The 24,066-nt window shown below is 28.4% G+C and overlaps 1 protein-coding gene across 5 annotated transcripts in view; it reads right to left on the reverse strand.

Moving 5' to 3' along the window:
- The window catches only part of LOC120774194, a 279,261-nt gene that overhangs the window by 53,059 nt on the left and 202,136 nt on the right, over positions 1–24,066 (reverse strand). For all 5 annotated transcript variants that reach the window (XM_040103628.1, XM_040103629.1, XM_040103626.1 and 2 more), the window contains one exon: positions 21,959–22,124. In XM_040103628.1, coding sequence (XP_039959562.1) covers positions 21,959–22,124 — 166 coding nt within the window. The remainder of the gene's footprint in view (positions 1–21,958; positions 22,125–24,066) is intronic.

Here is a 24,066-nt window from a genome sequence, read left to right on the forward strand (position 1 = left end):
AATTACTTAATTAGAGTAAATTATTATTTATAATTTATAAACCAATTAATTAAATTATCAATTATAATTTTATAATTAAACTAAATTAATAATTTTATAATTAAATTAAACGTTAATTTTATAATTAAATTAAAGTAATAATTTTATAATTAAATTAAATTAATAATTTTATAATTAAATTAAATTAATAATTTTAACTTTTTAATTAATTAATTATGTATGTTTAATTTTTTTATTATTATTTTTTTGCCAAATTTTGAATTATAGTTAATTATTATTATAATTTCTTCACATAAGTCAATTTATTTACAATTTTTTGCATAACTTTTATCTTTAAAGTTGCTTGACTGATAATAATTTATTTTATTTTTAAATATTTATTTTAAATTTATTTACTAAAAAATTAATTGAAATTAAATATTAATTAATTAAGGTTAGTCTAATTTTTTCCTTATATAATATACATTTTCTTGAAATTAATGTATTTTAATTTATTAATTATTATCTTTTATTTTACAATTAATTATAATTAGTTAATTATAAATTTCTTTTTAAACTATTTAATTAAACCATCCTTTTGTTGTAAAATTTTTTTGGTTTATTTATTTTTTTTGGTTTTCTTTATTTATTGTGTAATTAATTAATCAAAAATTTGATTTTTTTAATTAGTTATTATTATTTTTTTAACTTGTTTGTAATTTGTATTATAAACATCTTTTTAAATTAATTAATCTTTTTTTAATTTTTTTATTAATTAAGTAATTAATGAATTTTTTGTTTAATTTTTTTTATTATTTTTAATTAATTTTTTAAATTTTTAAATTTTTTTATTAATTAACTAATTAATTAATTTTTTTTTTAATTTTTTTAATTTTTATTTTTTATATTGTAATAAAACATTTTTTTCATTTTTTTATTTAGCAATATATATTGGCTTAGATATACACTTCATCTCAATTTAATTAATTAAGCTTTTTTATTTTTTTTATATATTTTTTTAATGTTTTATAATTATTTTGTTTAAATTTTTTTTCAAAGCTAATGTTTTCTGAAACTTATTGAATTATAGTTAAATAATTTAATAATTAGTTTAATTAAATTTCTCTTATGTTTTATTTTTTATATTAAACTTTGCCAGAGATCATTTTACTTAATGAATTAATATTAATGAACTATTTTCTCTTTATATTCATTTATTAATTAATTATATTTATATAAATTTAATTATTAAAAAGTTAACTAAGATTAGGTGAAATTAGTTATGAACTAATTAGCATTAATTTAATTTTTATTCTTCAGGATTATTTCATTTTGTGTGAAATAAATTAATTAGTAATAATTTTTTATTTATTGTTTATTTTTTATATTTATCATTGCCAGAAGGCATTAGTCATTAATGAGTTATTCTTAATTAACCAATTATTTGTTATGTTTATTAATTAAATAATTGTACTTATATAAAATTAATTAATAAAAAATTTAACTGAAACTAATTGAAATTAAATATAAATTGATTAAAAATAATCTTTTTTTCTTCAAGATTATTTCATTTAATTTTGTGTGAAATTAATTAATTAGTTTTAATTGACTATTCATTTTTTATTTCTTTTTAATTATCTAATATTTTTATTTAAAATTAATTGTTAAAGAATTTGTGATGTTAATTTCATTGATAAAAATTAAGCTTTTAAATTTCCTTGTATATATTTTCTTTGAATTTTCTGCTAGAAATTTATGTTATTATTAATTTTTTTGTAAATATTTGTTTTAAGCTTTAAGTTTTATAGTTCTAATTTTTATTTTAACATTTTTTTATTATTTTTATTTTCACTTCAAGATTTTTATGAAAACTACTTTTTGATCATTGCTTTAACTTTATCAGTAAATAAGCATTCTTTTAGGCGCCTAAAAGTACGCTGTAAGTTTCAAATGGTTCAAATTTCATTATAAAGATGTGCTGAAATTCTTATCTCATCCCGTCTTTATTTTTATCTCATTTCATTCCTATGAAATGAACGCATATTTGTCAGCCGGTTATTGCCACATAAATCAGCTAACAAATTGTTTGGCAATACGTTGCATACTTGCAGGCGGCCATTGAAACTACATTAATAAAGAAACTAAAAAAACGTGCCATTATTGTAGTGGCTGGTATTTGCGGCAATTTCTTAGCACTTTCATTTCATTTTCTTTTTATGGTATTCTCTTTTTTTGCACCCAATTGTTCTGCCTACTGCGACGGCTTTTACTAAACCGCGCTTCGTTTATTCAACACCAAAAGCATTGCCAATAAGAAAGAAAGAGAGAGAGTGGAGACAAACGCATGCACGCACGAAGAGACAATCAAGCGGAGTGTATAATAAATCATGACATCTTTTAGGCGCTGAAAGCCAATGTACATGACCACGCGTTGTGCGCTTGAGTGGTGCGAGTTGATGCGGCATTTCAATGACAGAGTTCCAAAGATAAAAAGAGCCAAAGATAAACGACGCGTAATATAGATGTGTACTGGTTATAACAAGCCAGTGACTGATGACCGCTGAAATTGAAAGCGTTCGTAAGTGGTGTGAGAGTTGAAAGAATTTTCGCCACACTCATAAATTTTGACAAAACAACTTGTTTTGAAAACTTTCATTTGCAGGAGTGTAGAGTCAGCAGGGCTTTGTGGTGAGGAAGAAGAGAATTTTAGTGAGCTGTGTGTGCTGACTAAAAATAGCTATGAAATGTGAAAATTCAAATACCGTTGCATACTTTTAGGTAGGTGAACTGGTTCAAAAATGTGTTATTCTAGCTGTGTTTGTTTGAACCAAGTGTTTGTAAGGTTTTCTTTTCTGCTTTTAGTTGTCTAAAGGTGCTAATGCGTAAGATAGTACAAATAGCGCCCAAATATATGCTTCTATGATACAAATCAATGCAAAACCATGCGCTTAATGTTGTGAATCACATTTGCTAATTGCAAAAGTCATTATATTACATATCTCTATTACAAATAAGTAATACCTGTTACGAAAGTAAATAGTGCATACTTTTAGGCGTTGCAGAAATTTTATATATTATTATAGGTGCATTAATTTTACCGCCAAGGCACATTTCTGTGAAAAATTTATCAACTATATATCAAATCACTTCCGTATTTAATTCAAAATATCCGTCGGCGCGCCTAAAAGTATGTCGTTATCAGTTAATTGCGCATATATTCACAGCTAGTGTTTCTTCCGTTTTTTCTTCGTCAATTTCTTGTATATTCGAAGCACAGCTTACACAAGCAATCAATAACGCACACGCCTAAAAGTATATCACTTTTTATATGCCAATTTTTTCACCTTATTACAAAACCTATCAGTCACCTGCTTGAAGCATCGATTGGTGCTCTGCTATTTTGTTGTATAGCTTAAAATTTAAGTGCATACTTTTAAGCGCCGCATTGTTTAGATGGAAAAGACTTTCACAATTTTCTCACACCCCCTTTGTGACATAAAAAATGTGAGCGTATAGATTACATTGTTAACCATTTGTGGTTGCTTCTGTTATTGATATTACTGCCTACGGCACGAAATTTACATTTGCTCTGCTGGCGCGTCACGCTAGCTGTTTTTAACGCATTGCTTGTTCTTGTTGTTGTTGCCAAAACTGTCATTGCTTGATTTTACTCGAAATTTGTCAGTCGCTTAATGTCTACAGCGAATTTATTATGTCACTTTGTCTCAGCTGCTGATTTGCCTGTTAGCAGCAAAGTCTACCCACAGGCGCTTACTGTGTTGGTGTGTCGAATATTGTCGATTTGCCAAATGCGTGTTAAAGTAAGAAAGGTGTGAAAAAGCGGAGGAAGTCACGTATGCACGGTTGACTGATTATAAATGGTTTTCTTTTTTAGGCTCTTATATCTCACATGCAAACACATATACATATATGCATACATACATTGAGGCCTAGTAGCATACCAATCGTTTATTGTTTTTATGTGGTAACATATACCTGCACCGTAGGCATTATTTTTATTGCTGCGACAAATTTTGTACAATACTGCATAATCAATCACCAGGAAATCGTTAATTTCAATTAGAGTTTATCTAAAATTGATTGCGTGCGTTCGGAAAGGAAGCATATACAAATGTAAATATGTATGCATATATTTACATATGTATGTGCACAAATTGATTTTTGCACACATGTGTTTAAGGCACATTTGTGTAATGATTTGGTAATAAAATCACAAATTAATTTTAACAGATTTTTTTTCGCAAAATAAAAATGAAGAAAAAATAAAAAAAAACTGAAAACAAATATAATTAAAGCTCGCTTCATGCAGGCATTTTCATTTTTTGTACCCGTAATATTTCAAAATAACGTTAAAATTGAAGAAACTGAAATAGCGCCTGTAGGTATACAACAGATTTTGCAACTTTTGCGTAAAACGTGCTTTTTTATTAATTTAAACTTGAAATTTTAGTGATTTGGAGATAAATAAGCATAGCAATAGCAGCTCTCATATTAAAAAAAATGTTTAAAAAATTTGATATAAATATATTTTTTTATGTAATTTTTTTTTCAATTTTGTTATAATTACGCATAAATATTATCTTCATTTAAATATATGCCTTTAAAATAACGCAATTTCATATTAAAATGTGGAAAATTAAAACAGCGCCTGCGGTTAGACTACAGTTTTTAAAGCTTCTGCCTGAAGCGTGCTTCATATAAATAATGTTTATGTATTAGAGTTATTTAAGTATATCGAGTTCAACTTCTACAATAAAAAAAGTTGTAAATAAATTTATTTATTTAAAATTTTTGTTCTAAATTTTTTTCGTATTTAAAGACATACATAGATCTTTATATATTTATCTGAAATATTATCTAAATTTTGATATATTTTGTTAACCTTTTTCATTATCATGTTAAAATATTGAAAATCAAAATAGTGCCTGTGGGTAGACAACATTTTTTGCTAACTTTGCACGAAACGCGCTTATCACTCAATTTGTAATTGAGATTTGACATTAGCAAGAATTAAGTATATTTTCTGCATAAGAAAACACTGTTTTGTTTGAATTCCATTTTTAATTTTTTTTAAAGACATATATATTTTTGTAAATTTTTTTTAGCTAAAAAAAAATTTTTATTCGTTCCTTCTGCCAATATTGCATTGCATACTTTTTTTGAACAAATACATCATTAAAGTCCTTTCCATCCATTTAGGACGCGCTTTTCGTCGCTGCCTTGCAGTTACGCCCACACTGTTTGCGCAATGGAATTTTGTTTATAAAGACATATTTACCTATTTCCATATTATATTTATGTGACTGTGTGCGTATTTTACATGCATGAGCAGTCATCTGTATTTGCTCTTACGTGGCTATCAGCTTCGTGTACATCTATTTACTGCCACATATATGTATGTATGTATGTATGTTTGTATATTTCAATGTTAACGTGTGTGCATGTGTGTCCATCATCGTTCGTGCGTGCCACTTTTATCTACGCAACGCCAACGGGCATTCAAATGATGCGTGAAAATCAACACTGTTACAAAGTGATTTTGATTTATATGGTTGGGAAATATGTTGATGGAGGTATTTGACATACTTTCCGGCGTAAATTGTTTTCGTCATACATATATTTTATACATATGTACTTGTGGGTGTTTCTCTGTATGTGGAAAGTAATTAATTTGCTTAAAAAAATAATTAATTTTTTCTGTATAAATTCCCAAAAATTTTAAAATTTCGACTTTTCAAAAATCGAAAATCTTCATTTCTTAAGTTGGAAATTTTGATTTAATTAATTATTTTTATATTCAAAAAATGTACAATTTTTCTTCAAAGTGCGAAAATTGCTATGCTTTCAAAATTTCAAAAATGAAAGTTTTGCACACTTCCTTAAACTTATTAACTTTTTAAAATTTTTTTTACTTCGAAGTTCGAACGTTTTTTGTAAAGTGCGGAAATCACCATATTTTCCGAACTTCGTCAGTTATAATTTTTAAACTTTTTAAACATATTTTTGTTCAATTTTCGAAAAAAAATCTTAATAATTTAAATTCGAAATCTTGTTTTTCAAAGTTTGAAAGTGAATTTTTTCAGCTACCAAAATTAATTGTAATAAAGTTTTTAAAATATTTAAATATTTTTTTAATTCGAAATTATTTTTTATTAAAGTACCAAAACTATGTTTTTAAAATTTGGTAAATGATAGTTTTTTAATAGTAAAGTTTTGAAAAATATATTTTTTTGTCGGAAATTCGAAGTTAGTTTTGTGTTCATAGTTCGAAATTACCATGTTTTCCAAATTTAAACTATTACTATTTTAAACTCCGTAACCTTAGTTTTAGTCAAGTTTAGAAAAAAAATTTTTCATCGAAAATTCGAAGTTAACTTTTTATCAAAGTTTGAATTTACCATGTTATCGAAATTTGAACAACTACTTTTTTTATAGTCCCTAAACTTTTTTTAGTCAAGGTTTGAAAAATATTTTTTTATTGAAAACTCGAAATTAGTTTTGTTTTCGTATTTCGAAATTACCATGGTTTGTAAATTCGAACAATTGCTATTTTTGAACTTAGTAAACTTATTACCAAAATAGGTTTTCCAAAATTTCGAAAATTACTTATTTTTAAACTCCCTGAAGTTATTTTTTAGTAAAATTTTATAAATATTTATATCTTGAAATTCCGTAGTTTAAAAATATTTTTTGTAAAGTGCGCACTATGTTTTTCAAATTTCACAATTACTATTTTTAGAACTCTCTAAAGTAATTTTTTCTCAAATTTCGAAAAAGTGGTTTTCTTATATTTGAAAATATTACATTATTTTCAAAGTGCGAAAATTACTCTCTTTTCCAAATTTCGAAAATTACTATTTTAACTACCTAAATTTATATTTATTCAAGTTTTTTAAATAATTTATTTTTAAATGCGAAAATTTATACAAAATGTATTTCGAAAATTAATATTTTTGAAAGGCCCAGAAACTATTCAGGTTTTGAAAAACAATTTTTTCATAAAATCGAAATTTTTTTTGAAAAGCGAAAATTAATACAATATGTTTTCCAAAATTTCGAAAATTAATATGTTTGAAACACCCCGAAACTATTCAAGTTTTTGAAATAATTTATTTTTAATTCGCACACTATGTTTCGTTCCATTTTCGAAAATTTTTCTAAATTTTTTTTTATTAAAACAAAATACATATTAATTTAAATATTTTTTGTTCCTGTGGATATATTAAAGAATATTTTTTTTAGTATTAAGATTTCAGTCTAAATTTTTTAAGTATTTATTTTAATTTCGAAAATTTTAAATTTTTTTTAAATATTTTTTAAGTTTATTGCATTAAATGTTTCAATCCAATTTCGAAAAATTTAAATAATTTTACACAAGACAGCTCAATAATAACAACAAATAATCCAACTCACATTTTAAATTGCTTTTGTGTCTAAATTTAATAAATCCAACATAATAACCGTTAAGCCAGCATATAGTATAAAAGCCGCATGATAATCATAATTTGTTTGCCAATATGGCCAATCTGTTAAACGGCAAAAAGTGTCCCAGAGAGCAGCCTATGCGGCGCACACACAAAACCGCAATCAACATGCATATACATACATGTAAACACATGTACATTTGTATGTGTGTGTATGTGTGAGCATATTTGATTACGCATACATATGTGCAGTACGCAATAAATTTTGTTAAGCAAACAAAAAGTTGAAACGTAGCAATACACATACACATATATATGTACATATGTATATATGTACAAGTGTAAACACATGATATACATAACGGGCGAGTTATTACAGTTATTTGTTCATAACGGCAAGTAGAGACATACAGCGCAGCGATGCGTGCAAATGTGTGTTGCATATGTGTATGTGTGTGAGTATGTGCGAAATTTATATTAAAGTACGCCATATAAATTTGTTTACACCCATGCGCTTACCAATACACATGCACTTACATGTAAATACATATATACGCATACAGCTGCATGTCTGTGTGTGCGTGTGCGCTCGAAAAGCGGTTAGTTTTTAATTAAAATTGGTCTGTTTGTTCGTTTGTCTGTGCTGGTGTGGGGCATAAAGGCCAATATCGCATTGCAGCTCTTGCTCACTCACACACTCTCTCTTTCCGTTGTGTTTGTCTGCGTGTTTTAATGAAGAAAATGAAATTTCAGTGCATTCGCAAAGATTCCTCTTTGCAGCACACTCTGCCAGTATTCGTCTTTTTTGCTACGATTTGAATTTCTCTTACACACACACACATATATACACCCAGCTCTGTTAATTACAGCCACAACTGCTGCCATAACTGTTATCGTTTGCGTATCATCGAATATTTGCAATTGGGGGAAATCACAAAAACGAAAGTCATTTGCTGCAGCAGGGCGAAGAAGGGTGTAGGGAAAGTCAAAGAAATGCATGTGCCGCGAAAGGTATGAGCAATTTTTGAGCTTGAGGGCCGGCAGGAGTACCATATAGTAAAATTATACATGCACACTCTTGTAACTGTGCATTACTGCAAATAAGGTGGGTATGACCGCTTTGTTAAAAAAAGCTAAACTTGGACTTCTAAAAAATTGTTTAAGAACTTTTTGTAATCAATTATTATTTATAAAACTATTTAGCAAATTAAATTTGTATAAAAAAAAGATGGAAAATTTATTTTTTGTTTAAAATATAAAAAATTTAAAACAAATTTGAAAATTCGATTTTTTTGTAATTTTTTGATTTGCTAAATTTTTTTAGATTTCTTAATTTAATAAAATAAAAAGTCTTTAAACTTTAAACATAATTTGTTCTTTGGAAGATTTAAAAATTTAATTTTTGTTTTTTTAATTTAATTTTTATTAAAAAAATGTAAAGTTTTTTTTTTTTGGAAAACTGAATTTTTATTATTTTAAGTTATAAAATTTTTAAAACAAATTTGAAATTTAGTTCGAAATTTTTTTTTATGTTATTTAACTAAATTTTTTTCTGACATTTCTCATTTTATTTAAATTAAAAAATATTTTTTAAAAAGTGATCAAATAAATAAATATTTGGGGAGATTAAAAACGTTATTTAAAAATATAACAAATTTTCAATTTAAATTAAAAAATAATTTTAATTCGTTTTTTGTTTGACATTTCTAACAAAAAAAAATTTTGCCTTTTCTTTGACATTTTTTATGTTACTATTTTTTTTTTTTATTTCTTATTTTACTTAAATTAAAACCAAATTCTTTTAAACTTAAAAAATAATTTCTTTGGGAAAATTCCAAAAACGTTTTTTTGAGAAATTATTTTTTTATTAAAAGAAAATATAAAAAAATTTAAAACAATTTTGAAATTTAATGCGCCCATTTTGAATTATATTAATATTAATATTTTTTAAAAAAGTTATTTAAAAATATGAAAAAAAAATAAATAAAAAAAAATTACGATTACTGTTTATGAAAAAACATTTTTTATTTTCCGTTTTTTGATATTTCTTTTTTTTTAGATAACTTCAAAAAATTCGTTTAACTTAAAAAAATAATAATTTGGAAAATTTCAAAACAAATATTTTTGAAAAATAATATTTTTATAAAGAAAAATATCAAAATTTCAAATCAATTTTGAAATTTAGTACGACGTTTTAGCGTAACTATATTTTTTTATGTAAAATTTATTTTTTAAAAAAAAAGTAATTTAAAAACTAAAAAATTAAAAAAAGTTTAATTTAAAAAAAATTTTAAACCGTTTGTTTGACATTTTTTATTTTATAAATTTTTTTTTCTTGTTTTACATAAATTAAAAAAATCTTTGAACAAAAAAAAATGTATTTTTTTGGAAAATTTCCAAAAAAAAAAAAAAATTTTTGAAAAATAATATTAAATCACAAATTAGAAGCAATTTTGAAATTTAGTTCGGCATTTTTCTTAAATTTTTTTTTGACAATTTCTATTTTCTGAAATTTTATTTAACTAAACTTTTTTTAAAAACTGATAAAATAAAAAAAAATGTTTTAACCGTAAAAACATATTTTTTCTTGATAAAATTTCAAAATATTTTTTTTTGAAAAATTTAAAACAATTTTAAAATTTAGTTCGGACGTTTTTTTAATTATATTTTTTTATGTAAAATTTAATAAAGTTGTAATAAATTTTGTAGAAGGTTTTTTTGTTAAAATTTGAGATTTATTAAAATTTATAAAATATTTTCCTCCATACGTATTGTTTTTTTTGAAAATTTAAGATTATAAAAAAAAAATTTTGAAAAATGTTCACAAATATTTATTTGAAAATCTCGGACAAAAGTTAATTTATTAAGTTAATAGTGCATATGCTGTTGTAAATATAAATGAACACACAACTTCCAGCTATCTGCCGGTCCTCCTCGGCAATTCACTGCCACTTCATAAAAATATTTTCCATATGAGCAACTCACGCACACAGGCGTACTTCACCGACTCGAAGGTAATGCGCCTGCAGACTGCTCATTGAGACACAACTCGCCTTTCCAACGCCCGCTACTCTTCACCAGCTCATTTGTGTTTGTGTTTGTGTTTGTGTTTGCGGCACAGCAATGCCACTATAAGCAACATTGGCGCCTAAAATGCCACTACAGTTGAAACGCTTTAAATGAGCTTTGCTATTTTTACGTCTACTTTTTGCCGTTTGCACAACTTAAGGCCACAGGCGAAGTGCGTATCAGCACGTACGTATTATGATGGCTGTTTTGGTATGCATATTGCATACTCACAGGCTGCCTAGCCGTATACACACATACCGGTGCACTACATTTGACTGTGCCACGTAAGTTGATATGGTTGCTGACATTGTTGCTGCTGCTGCTTCTTCGTTGCGCCACTCATTTCAATGCGAATTGTAAAATGCCAGCCTGCACACACACACATGCGCACAGGCATGGACGCAAAACTCATTAAGCGCCTAAAGGCAGATATCTTTTCCATAGAAAGCAACAGGCAGCCGCTGTTTCTTGTTGTTTGTGCTTGGGCGTAGTAAGTTGGTTGGCGAAAGCTGAGAAATTTCATAAAATACCTTAACGTTGTCGACATTTGCATGAACACGCACACATACATGTATGTAGCTAGATCCGCAATTTGACAGGCCGTCATATAGGCTGTCAGTCATTGAATTTATTGCATGCATACCGGCATACTCGAACAGTGACGCGTGTATTGGTAACATGGCGTGACATGGCTTCCGTCAAACACGCATACACAGACACACACTCCCATCCGTTTCCCCCTCCACCTCAACAGAGGCTTCCTGCATGCTCGTCGCTTACCAACGGCATAGTTTTCATTGCTTTGCCAGCGCCGTATGCCAAGTCTGGTATGCGCGTTCACTGGAATGTCTTGATTGAATTAAAGCTGTTGTGGCCATGTGGGTTGACGGCGGTGGCGAACGAAAAAACTGTCACAGCCTGAAAGCGCGCTACCAACAGTCAACTGTCTGGAGTCAGTGGGCGCCAAGCTTTATGAGCGCGCCTTTAGTGTCTGTCTCTCTGTCTGATTGTGTGGCAGAAAGTAAGCAAGCAACGCAACGTAGAAAAAAGCACACAACTATTCGTTTGTTGTTGCATACAACTAGGCGCTGCGTACTTTTCGTAATGATTGCCGCCACTGCTGCACTCATAACTGGCAGCGTAATTGAAAAATGAGCTGTGATTATTGATACACTGCGGCCATTACTGTCTATTATTGGCATTAGTTGGCTGGCGGGCGTAAGGCGAAAGGCCTGATTGTGTGGCGACATTTCAGTGACCTTCGACGCACAGACACAACCACATAGTTTGCGCTACGCGCTGCTGGGTTGGATTGCATGAGGTGTATATTGAGTATAAGGATTGCTTTTCCCAACTCATAATTGAGCAATTTTGTTTCTTGTTAGTAATTTCTTGTATTGGAAATTCTCACGAAATTAAAATTGAAATAAATGAAGGAAAAATAATCAGCGAGCGCCCAGCAGTTTTAGTTTTCAAGGCCTTTGTGTTTTTAATTTGAAAATAGATGAAGTATTGAGGAAATAAACTGAGCGCAACAAATACCTGGAAAAATCTCTAGCATTCACTCTCGACCAACTTTGCCTTAAACTAACGCATTACGAGACATTTTGGTGTTAATAAATTGACAGGAATTTGGTTTTCAAACTTTAACACACGCTTTTAGTAAGAAAAAGTATTATTGGGTTAGGTTATGTTAGATTATGTTAGATTATGTTAGCTTAAGAAATCGATCCTAGTGGGAAAATTACATATATTGGGTAGTCAAAAAAGTCTTTTCGTATTCGGTCTATAGATGTCGTTGCAGTCGCATATCTCCAGCGTTACTAAGCACATTGTGTCATACCATTTAGTGTTGGAGAGGTGAGATTTTAAGGTTCATTTAACCAAAAAAAAAAATAAATTCCAGGAAGTTGAAAAAAAGTTACAGCTGTTCAAAAATATGTGAAATTAATGAAGAAATTCGCTATATTTTGAAATTTTTGTATAAAAATGGGAAGAATGCCACGCTAGCCACCAATGAAATGAAGAGTGACGAAGTTTACGGAGACGATGCTATATCAGTTCGTGTAGCAGAAATGAAGAGTAACGAAGTTTACGGAGACGATGTTGTATCAGTTCATGTAGCACAACAATGCATCGCTCGCTTCCGTTCTGGAAATTTCGAAATTTCGATGTGAAAGATGCACCTCGCTCTGGCCGACTTATTGTTGAAAAATCCGACGAAATTATGGAAAAGATTGACCAGGACCGTCACATAAGCACTCATAGTATCGCTAAGGAACTTAACATTCATCGTCAAACGGTTTTGAACCATTTAAAAAAGGCTCGCTACATAAAGAAGCTCGAGGTTTGGGTACCACATGAATTGTCTGTGAAAAATTTAATGGACCGAATTCACAACTGCGATTCTTTGCTGAAACGAAACGAAATCGAAGCATTTCTGAAGCGAATGGCAACAGGAGACGAAAAGTGAATCAAATACGACAATAATGTGCGAAAAAGATCACGGTTCAAGCGTGGTGAAGCTCAATAAATGGTCGCAAAGCCAGGATTAACGCCTCGAACGCTTAAACTGAGTATTTGGTGGGATTGGAAAGGAATCATCCACAATGAGCTGCTCCAGCCTAGTCGAACGATTGATTCTACATTTTACTGTCAACAACTGATGAGATTGGAGCAAGCAATCGAAAAAAAACGGCTGGAATTGATCAACAGATCGCTTCGTCTTTCAGCTGGAAAACGCTAGACCGCACTCAAATTTGATGACTCGGCAAAAACTGGTAGAGCTTGGCTAGGAAGTTTTGATGCATCCACCATATAGCCCTGACTTTGCACCATCGGTCAATGCAGAACTCCCTTAATGGAGTAAAGTTGGCGTCAAGAGAAATTGAAAATTACTTGTCGGAGTTTGTCGCCGAGAAATCAGAAAAGTTTTACACTGATGGAATAATGTCTCTTTTGAAAAAATGGCAAAAAGTGTTCGACCAAAATGGTACATGTTTTGTTCATTAAAGTTCGTTATAAATATAAAAAAATAAGTTTAAGTTTCATTAGAAATTCGAAAAGACTTTTTTGACTACCCAATATTATATAGTATTTGTGCATATAAAAGCATAAATATAAATGCGTCACTTACGAGCAACAATCATATAAAATAAATACGGAAACAGTTTTCTGTGACAAAAACAATAATTGAAAAGAAAACGCCAATAGAAAGCTGTGCTGAGATCACGTCAACTTTGTTGCATGCGCCAAACTTGCAGAGTACTTCGGAGCGTGTGTACAGAAAGCGCGCTGAATGCGTGTGTGTGTTTATAACACCTATACACCTTCACACATAAGCAAAGCGCGCCTGTGTGTATGCTTATGGCTCACATCACGTACGCCCCATAAAGTAACAATATCACTCGTCCGGCCATGCGATAGGCGAGAGCGTTTCAATAAACAAACACGCGCACACACACTAAATGTACGCAAAGCAGCAGCATAGAGAACAAAGAACAAGAAACAACCGAGCTGCGAAATCAAAGAACGTAAAGTAATGCCTGCAGCGTCCACGCGGGCAAAACAGCGCACAACTCCAAGCACGCGGACTCGGCATGGCCCTGTCGCGAACTTACAAATTAATTTGTCAGCCCCAATGGGGTTGCCACACCGCTGTATATGCTATGTTGCAGTCTTAGTTGGTTACTGGGCGTGTGCTTACCTCTGCGTAGTGTCTAGCTCCACTACACAAACACACACACATATATTAATTTTGAGTCTGCTACTATTGTCTTGCGCGTTCCTCCCCTGTGCCAACAATTCATGTTGGTTACTTATTTATTTATTATTGCAACAACATGTTGCAAGTGTCCTTATGTGCATGTTTGTTGTTTTATATTTTTGTGGTGGTACTAGGAGTGGTGCGGTGTGTTGGGCCATAGGTGGAGTTGGACAGTAAACCAGAAATTACGATTTATGTGCGAGCAGCTGTGCAAATGCAGGTGGTGAATGTGGAATTAAAGTAACAAAGTACGTCGTGGTGTGTATGTAACGGGAAATTTATATTCATTTAACTTTAAGGTGTCTTAGAACAAAGGTGGTTGTTGGTGATGTATACCGGATTTTTGTTGTTTTGAAAATTTTCAACTTTTAGCATATCAACTGGATTTTGAGTTTTGTACTAAATTTGCAGTAAATTTTTTTTAGTACCCTGTTAGTATTCCTATATTGTACTGAAAATTTTCAACATTCTGTACATCAACTGGATTTTAAATTGTGTACTAAATTTTTAGTACAAATGCTTTTTAGTACTCATTTAAGCAAAATTTTTGCATTTAGTACTAACAATTTTTGGTCTAAAATTAACTAACAGTGAACAGTGTTATAGGCTATGTTCTAACGCAGTTTTATCAAAACCAAAATCGTACTAAAATTTAGAACAAAAATTTTTAGTGCTAAATTTTGTTCCTAAAATTGTACAAATTCGTACTAAAACCTTTTGTAAAAAAATCGAAAATTTGTTTTATGAAAAAAAATTTAATACTAAAATTTTTGTTCTACAAAGTTTTTTCCCCTGAAATTGTTCAAATTCGTACTAAAATATTTTGTTTTAAGAAAAAAAAATTAGTACTAAAATTTTTGTTCTAAAAAATTTATATGTACAATTTTGTTTTTCAAAAATTTACTACTAATTTATGGAACAAAACAATTTTGGCACTGTTGTCTAAAAACAAAAGTAGTACTAAATTTTAGAACAAAAATTTTTAGTTCTAAATTTTGATTATAAGTGTGCAAATTCGTACCGTTTGTAAAACAATTCTAATTAAAATTCTTTGGTTTAGGAAAAAAAATTAGTACTAAAATTATTGTTCTAAAAAATTTGTATCTAACATTTTTTTTTCACAAATTTAGTATTAATATATAGAACAAAACAGTTTTGGTACAAATTTTCTTCACAAAAGATTTTAGTACAAATTTGTAGTAAAAAATATATGCAAATTAGTACTAAAGTTATCAGTACGGTTTTTTAAAATGGTTTAGTACTAATTTTTAAAACAGCAATTCTTAGTACAAATTTCTGTCAAAAATTTAGTACTAATTTTTAGAACAAAAAATTTTAGTACTAATTTTTAGAACAAAATAAATTAATTTTAGTAGTAAAGTTTTCATTATAGTTCTTATATTAAAAGGTTTTAGTTGTAGGTTTTAAAACAGCAATTTTTGGTAAAAAAATTTCGGTAAAAAACAATATTTTAATTTCAGTTTTTAGTAAAACACGTTGAAGTACTTATTTTTAGTACACAAAGCTTTGGTACTGGCTTTTAGTAAAGAATAGTTTAGCACAAAAGAGTTTTAAATAACATTTTAGTACTAAAATTTTCAGCACTATCTGTTCTAAAATAATGTGGTAAAATTTTTAGAACAGAATACCTATTCTTAGTGCACAAGATTGTAGTACATAGGTACATATGTATGTATTTTGCCTACGAAATATTGAAGTACTTATTTTTAGTACGGAAAGATTCAGTACGGACTTCTAATTTATATATATGTATATTATTTAGTATACACATTTTTAGTACTGACTTCTTATAAAAAACTTTTTAATGTTATATTTTAATAGAAAATAGTTTAGTACTAATTTCTAGTGAAAAATATATTACATAAGATTGTAGTACGAATTTTTGGCACCAAATATTAAAGTGTTTATTTTTAGTGCACAAAGTTTTAGTACTGCCTTTAAATACAGAATATTTTAGTACAATATTTTATTAGAGAATATTTCTGTACTAATCTTTAGTGCAAAAGTTTTAAAGCTTTAGTATTGATTCCTAGTACTAAAGATTTTAGTACGAATTTTTAGTACTCAAGATTTTAAACTTTTCAAAAATCTATGAACATCTTAGAGCTATTAGATCTTAGCCTGTGAACCTTGCATTTCAAGCGGATACTACTTTAAGCTTGAGTATGCATATCCAAAATTAATAGCTGAGCAAAATTTGGGATATTTTTAGTACTAAAATATTTAGTACCGAAAATTTTTTTCCTTAATTAATGTTATGCCTGAACTCGTTAACAAATTCATACCTTTGCTATTCGTCACATTCCTTTTAGTGCCCTTCTTTTTATCTAATGTCAACTTGTTTCACTTGCTTTCCTCCCTTCTAACTATTTACTTTCTGCATTGCAGTATTCACATATTTATCTAGATTAAGTGCTAATTTTTTATTTGCCACTGCAAGTCAGTCCGCCATTGTTGCTTTGCTGATGATGCAATTGACTGCAGTGTTGCCAACCCAACTACAATTACAATAAAAAAGCGAGTTGCTTGCACATTGTGTTTGCCTGGTCCACTTGGCGGCAGCACCGACCTACATACAAAGTTATAATAAATGGCTAGCCATTCCCAGCACACACTTTACAGCCATGCAGCCACGAACGTGTGATAAAAATGAGGGTAGGCCAATAAAGAGAAGAGCTCTTATGCATACAGGCATATAATATTACTCGAACTTGCGAATGGCTCGGTTTTCGTGGGTGGCGCCGCAAAGAATGCTTTAAAGGTGTGTTTAAAAATACACTCTGATGCCAATTGAATGTTATTTTATGCAGGAAAAATATTTCCAGAACTTTTTGGTGGTATTTTCTGTTTAAAATATATTTTTAGTACCAACAAGTTTCACATTTTGTATAAAAAGTTTACTTGCATAATCTCTCTTTTAAATCTCGTTAGATTCTAAGGTGTTGTTTAGTGAAATAATATCTCTAATGAGTACTAAAGAGAGTAGGTACTAAAATATTTGGGTATGTTTTCTTTAGTAGATTTTCTGTATATTTTGATATATTTATTGTTGAATATATTCATATCAGCGCATTTTAGTACTAAAAGTTGAGTACTAAAATACTACTAAATTTTTTTTTGAGATGTTTATTTCAGCCGCAGTTCTGCATATGTAACTACATATTTCATTTAATGCATATTAGCACTTTTTAGCAATAGAATATGAATACTAAAATAGTACTAAAATTTTTCTGGAGACGTTTATATTAGTAGAAATATTATTTAGTACTTTTCTTCTTTTGTACTAAAATGAAAATATTGATATGTTGATTTAATCTATAATATTTTTTGGAACTGGAATCTGAGTACTAAAAATAGTACTAAAAGCTTTGGGTATGTTATGTTTAGTTGGATTTCTGTATATTTTAATAAATGTTAAATTTATTCATATTAGAACTTTTTATCTTTCATTTCATGCATATTTGCACTTTTTGGCAATATAATATGAGTACTAAAGTAGTACCTAATTTTTTGTGAGATGTTTATATTAGTACAAAAATCTTTTGGTACTAAAATGAGAATACTGTTATAACGGTAAACTTGTTTCCAACATTTTTTGAAACTAAAATCTGAGTACTAAAAATAGTACTAAATATTTTTTGGCACCTTAATTATTTGGAGATGTTTATTTTAGCCTCTGTAAGGCTTAATTTATTTAGAACCTCTTTTGGAACTAAAATCTGAGTACTAAAAATAGTACTAAATTTTTTTGAGAAGTTTAGCTCAGGCGTAGCTCTTTGTATGTAATTTTATTTTCCAGCTTATTCACTTTAGCAATTTTTAGTACTAAAATTTTTTAAATTAAAAATTATTATAATTTTTAGTACTAACTTGGTTATACATATTTTTATACTGAGTTGTTTTGCTTCACTTCTGCTTACATATTTATAATGTGCACATGACAGAGTGTTTGTATGTGTAAGTAAGCTATACAATTAGGTCTGCTTTACACACACCGTCTGCAGTGAACTGTGCTTTCATTTTTCAACTCTCTTACCATTTTTCATGCTCGCTTGCGCACAATTACGCTGCCAACTAACGGCACATTAGCAGCAGCAATATTATAAGCGCACTTTCGTATAACTTCACATACACAGCATACATTAATAAAAGTGCAGTTGGCTGCCGGCAGTATAACGCTTTTTTACTTGTATACATTTGTGTGTTGTTGTTGTAGTTGAATGCATTAGGGCTCATTATGTTGCAAATGTCGCGTAGTTAACGTGTTTTTCTTTCTTTATCTTCTTATTTTGCTGAATGAATGTGCGCCAGACATGGCCCGTGCACAACAGTTATATAAAAAATGCATATTACAACAGTGTCTGCCATTTATTTTCGCACACATGTGCGCTGTACGCCCACACACCGACTCGAGCAACCGATATTTAAGCTGCTATCTTTTTACGCTGCTATTTCTACCCTTTTGTTTTGCACGTTTTAATTGTGTTTACCTTTCATAATGTCCGACATGTATGTGTGTACTTGTTATGCGCTGTTATTTTTAATTCGTTAACGTGTTGCATATTTGCCTTGCTTTGTTTTCGCTTTGACGCAAACGGGTAGGTTGGCAAGCGCGCCTGCAGGTAGACAATGCGCTGCAGCAGCGCTGTTAAGCTGCTTTCATAATTAATGTCATCACTAGTTATTCCTTTTGCCTTTACATGCTGACCGCCTTGAAGTTGATTTAAGGCAATAGACGTCAATTTAGCATAAAATATTACTCATACGTCATGGCGGCTTGGCATTGCGCTGCTTACAGTTAGCACGTAAATGTGGTACATTCATGTTGTGAATGGCATTATGTGCTATTTCTGTTGCAAAACATGCTTTGCTAGGGATATTTCAATGCCATATGCGTCAAAATGTTGCGCATACGTCACGGTGTACGTGAGTTTATGAATATGGGAAGAATGTTGTTTGTATAAACATTATAAACATTGTTGGGTTGTACATGCTAAAATTAAATTTCTGGAAGCTATGAAGCTATGAAGCTTAGAGAAATATGTTTTTTTCACTTTTTCGAAGTTTTTTATATTATTTGATTTATAGCTTTTAATTAATTTGAAGATTTTGAAAAAAAATTTTAAATTTTTTGTTAACTATTGCAAGTTTTGTTGCTATTTATAAGGCTTCGATTTGGAATTTTTAAAATATTAAATTATTTTTATTTTAATATTTTTAATTATTTTGTTTTTTATAAAATTTTTTATATTATTTTTCAGTTTTAATTTACTTTTACTTTTGTTATTACAGTTTTTGTATTATCTTTGTTTTTTTTTCATAATTTTCAACTTTGTAAATTTGTGCTTTCGAAATTTTTAATTAATACTTTTTAATATCTTAAAACTTTAATTTCAAATTTTTAAATATTATTTTTAAGTTTTAATAGCATTTCCACAAATTAAATAAAGTTTTGAGTTATCATTAATGTTATTGTTTAATTTTATTTTATTATTTTATTAACATTTTGTTTTAATTAATTTTTTTATTATTTTAAAATTTTCATCCTAAATTTTTTAATTTTTTTTATTTTAAAAAATAGATAAATTAAAACATTTATTTTATTGTATTTGTTTTTTTTATATACATTTGTTGGTATATTGTTATAATATTTTTCTTTTATTTTTGTTTAGATTTATTCGAATTTATACACAAAGTTCATATAATGTTTTAGAATGAATTCTAAAGGTTATGGCTAGAAATTATAATTTATTTTAAATTAAATTTTGCTAAGTTAAATTGAGTTTTTAAATTTTTTTATTTATTTTATTTATTTATTTTTTTAATTTTGCTTTTAATTTCATATTTTTCTTCTGTTTTTGTTTGTTTAATTTTGAAATTTTTTTCATTTAAAAAATTATTTTTTAAGTTTCTGTTTGATTTAATTTTGTTCCTAAGTTTGTTTTCCTATTTTATGTTCATAATTTGTTCTATATTTTTTATTTTCTTTTTTTTCAATTCTTTTTTTCAAATTTCCTTTTAATTTAAACTTTTTTCTTATTTGATATTTTCCTCACCCTTACGTTCTTATTTTTCTATTACCCATTGGCGGTCGTTGATGCGGTAATCATGCCTGACCGCTTGAGTTCACAAGAAGTATGAAGAAAACACGGGAAAGCGCATGGCGCATAGAAATCTAAAAAAGGGTGAGAATCAGAGCGAGTTAATGCCGGCCAATGGGCGTGATGAAGTGGCCAGACGAAGCAGAAAAACAAGAAATGTACAAAATAGTACGAAAGTTGAACAGGAATTTCTGCTAAGAAAAGAACAACATTAAACATTGCTTGAGGATGGGAGGGCTTGAGGGTAAAGAAAGGGAACTAGGTATCAAGTAGTTAAAAGAAATGAAGAGACTAACATTGGTATTTGAGATCTAAAACCCAAATACTTAGACATGTATAAAAAATAATTTTACAATTTTGGGCAGACACCTAAAAAAATTTAGTACTAATATTTCACATTAAAATTTTTAGTACACTTAAAACTTTGTTGATTATTATTTTTTTAAAGCGAAAATTATTTACATTTTCTCAAAGAATGCTATCTTGGTGTTTAGAATTTTTAGTACAAATTTTAGTACCATAATATTTAGTACTTAGATTTTAGTGCACAGTTTTTTGTACTAAAAATTTCTTTAATTGTTTGTACCTTGCACACGTTTTCCCTTGAACCTCATTTTGCCATTTAGAATTTGTTGTGCACATTTTAGTACTAAATTTTTTAATTTTTGGTACACAGTTTTTAGTACTAAAAATTTAGTTAATTGTTTGTACTTTGCACACATTTTCCCTTGAACCTCAGTTTATCACTTAGAATTTTTAGTACAAAATTTAGTACCAAAATTTTTAGTACTTAAGTTTCAGTACATAGGTTTTAGTACTAAAAATTTATACGCTTGTATATACTTTGTATTTTGCATAATATCTATTTGCTTTTTAGAACCGCTTTTAGTACTACATTTTAGTACTAAATTTTACCTGCTAAAGATTTTCTATTCAAGTAACGGATATACTTGTACATATAATTTTTACTGAAAAGTACGTTCAAGCAAAATTTAAAGTTTAGTACTAAAGTTTATTGCTTAAACATTTAAAATTCAATTTTCAAACACTTTTTACGCTCTTGAGCCGAAACTGTAGCCTTTATTTATTCTATATATTTAAATTTCTGCACTGAAGCGTCTCCTTTGTAATGTTTTAACTGTTGAATAGAGGAAGCAATTCTTTAACGAAAAACGTTTCCAACTATATTACATTAAATTCCGCGCATAACGGGAATTCTTAGCCGCGTACAGCAATATTCGCTTTGTGCTGCGGTCGCGCCTCCCTCCCCATGCTTTGAGTCAACATTTTTTATATTTAATTTTAGCACTCAGCACCAGATGTCTGGCGCATTTTTCAAACATTTCTTTCATAATTCTTTTTTCGCGAGCTTTTCTTTTGCGACTAACACGCCGCTGCGAATTCTTTCCCTCAGAAAGGGTTGGGTTAAATATCCAAGTCTAAGATTTTAATTTAAAAAATTCAAGCAAAGTTAGCGCGTAACTTACGCTTTGAAACGCATACTCCTATCGCTATATATGTATATATGTATGTACATATAAATAAATTTATATAAATGTGCTCGTTCGTGTACATACCTGAACATGCCTGCGGCGGCAACGGGAAAATTAACGTTGTTGAACTTTTTCGTCTCGCAACGGCGCAACCGAGTGATTGTGGCTTGAAGCTTCTCAGCTGTTGCATAAAATCGGAGCACTCCATTAGGGCAACGTCTGCGAAGTGCAGGTCGCAGAGAATGTGGTTCTGTGGGCGAAGAAGGGCGAGAATTTAATCTAAGCAAAAATGTGGATGTGGGAATTCTGGTTGACTTGTATTGCTTTGCAATATATTTACGTAAGTGTAATTTCTTTGACTTTTCCGAAGAAATGTGTTGCAGAATAGTATGAAAATGCTTTCAGTTGCAAATTCATGTCTATTCACAATAACTTGTTAAATTATTAGAAAAAATATATGTTCTAAATTTTAGTACCATTTGCTGTACACATTTTTTTCGATAATTTAGTATGCTGAATATAATTTCATTTCTATCAATTTGTTTAATTTTTTAGAGAAAAAATATATACTAAATTTGAGTACTCTTTTTAGTACTAAATTTATTTCAATACAGTGCCGCTCTCCCGATAATTTAGTACTACTTTCTGCTAATAAAGTTTTATGTACAATAATTTGTTTAATTATTCACAAAAAAAAAACATGTACCAAATTTAGGACTGTTTTTAGTACTAAATTTTTTCAATAATTAATTGTTTATTATTATAATTATAATTAATAATTTTTTCGATAATTTAGTACTACTTTATGCTACTAACGTTTTATGTACAATTATTGTTTAATTATTGAAGAACAAATATGTACTAAATTTTAGTACTCTAAATTTTTTCCAATAACTTTTTATGCTTTCGCTAATTTAGTACTATTTTATGCCATAAAGTTTTATCTCCAATAATATAACTAATTATTAAAGAGAAAATATGTACTAAATTTTAGTACTCTTTTTAGTACTAAATTTTTTCAATAACTTGTTATTTTTCGATAATATAGTGATTTTATGGTCCATTTTAGTTAAAATTAAAAAGTTTTTTGACAAATTTTAGTAGTATTTTTAGTACTAATTTTTTATAATTAATAACACCATATTTTGACGTATTATTTTAATATATAATAATAATATTATAGTTCTGGTGCTAGAACATTTAAACAAAAATGTCCAAGTTTTAGTTCTAAAATATTTCTTTAGGCAAACATTTCTATGTTTTAGTACTAAAATATGCATTTAGTACTATCATTTATTAATGCCAATCGATTTTTTAAGTGGGAAAATGATGACGTTTTGTAATAATCTATGAGTAATAGTTAAGTACTAATTTTTTTATGTTTTAGTACAAAAATAATTTTTGATTACCAAATAGTTTGGTAGTACTAAAAGTTAATTGTTATAATTATTTGCTCGGAATGAAAGAAGTGGCTATTAATATAACTTTTATATGTAAGAGTTTGACTGACAATTTGGAAAAAATGTTGGTACATTTTTAGTACAATTTTTCTTAGTTCTAAATTAAATTTTAACGTAATAGTTTACATTTGTATAATACATACTGTCAAAAAATCTTAAAACAAAATAAAATTTAGTACACTTTTAGTACTACTTTTTTAAATTATTTATTTGAATAGAAAATACTTGAGTACTAAAATAACTTTTTTATGTAATCATTTGATTTAGAAATTTTGAAATTTTTTAGTACACTTTTAGTACAAGCTTTCTTTAATACAAAAACAAGATTTGAACTTAATATTATTGAATTTAAGATGGATTTATACTGTCATTAAATTTTAAAATAAAATAAATTAGTACAAATTTTTATTTCATTTTTAGTACTACTTTTAAAAATTTGCTTATTACGTTTTTTGAATGAAAAATTGATATGAAAACTAAGCGATTACTAATATAACTTTATTATATTACGTTAGCTTGATTGACAATTTGAAAAACACTTTTAGTACAATTTTTTATTAATTATAAGATAAAACTTTAACGTAATAATACTCAATTTCGTATGTATTTTACTTCCCTGAAATTTTTAAATAAAATAATTTTAGTACTAATTTCTTAGTACACTATTTGTGTACTTATTTTTAGTACACTTTTAGTACTATTTAAAAAAAGTTCATTTTAAGTTTTTATGCA

This window comes from Bactrocera tryoni, chromosome 4 (genome assembly GCF_016617805.1).
Source record: "Bactrocera tryoni isolate S06 chromosome 4, CSIRO_BtryS06_freeze2, whole genome shotgun sequence".
Classification (NCBI taxonomy): Eukaryota; Metazoa; Arthropoda; class Insecta; order Diptera; family Tephritidae; genus Bactrocera; species Bactrocera tryoni.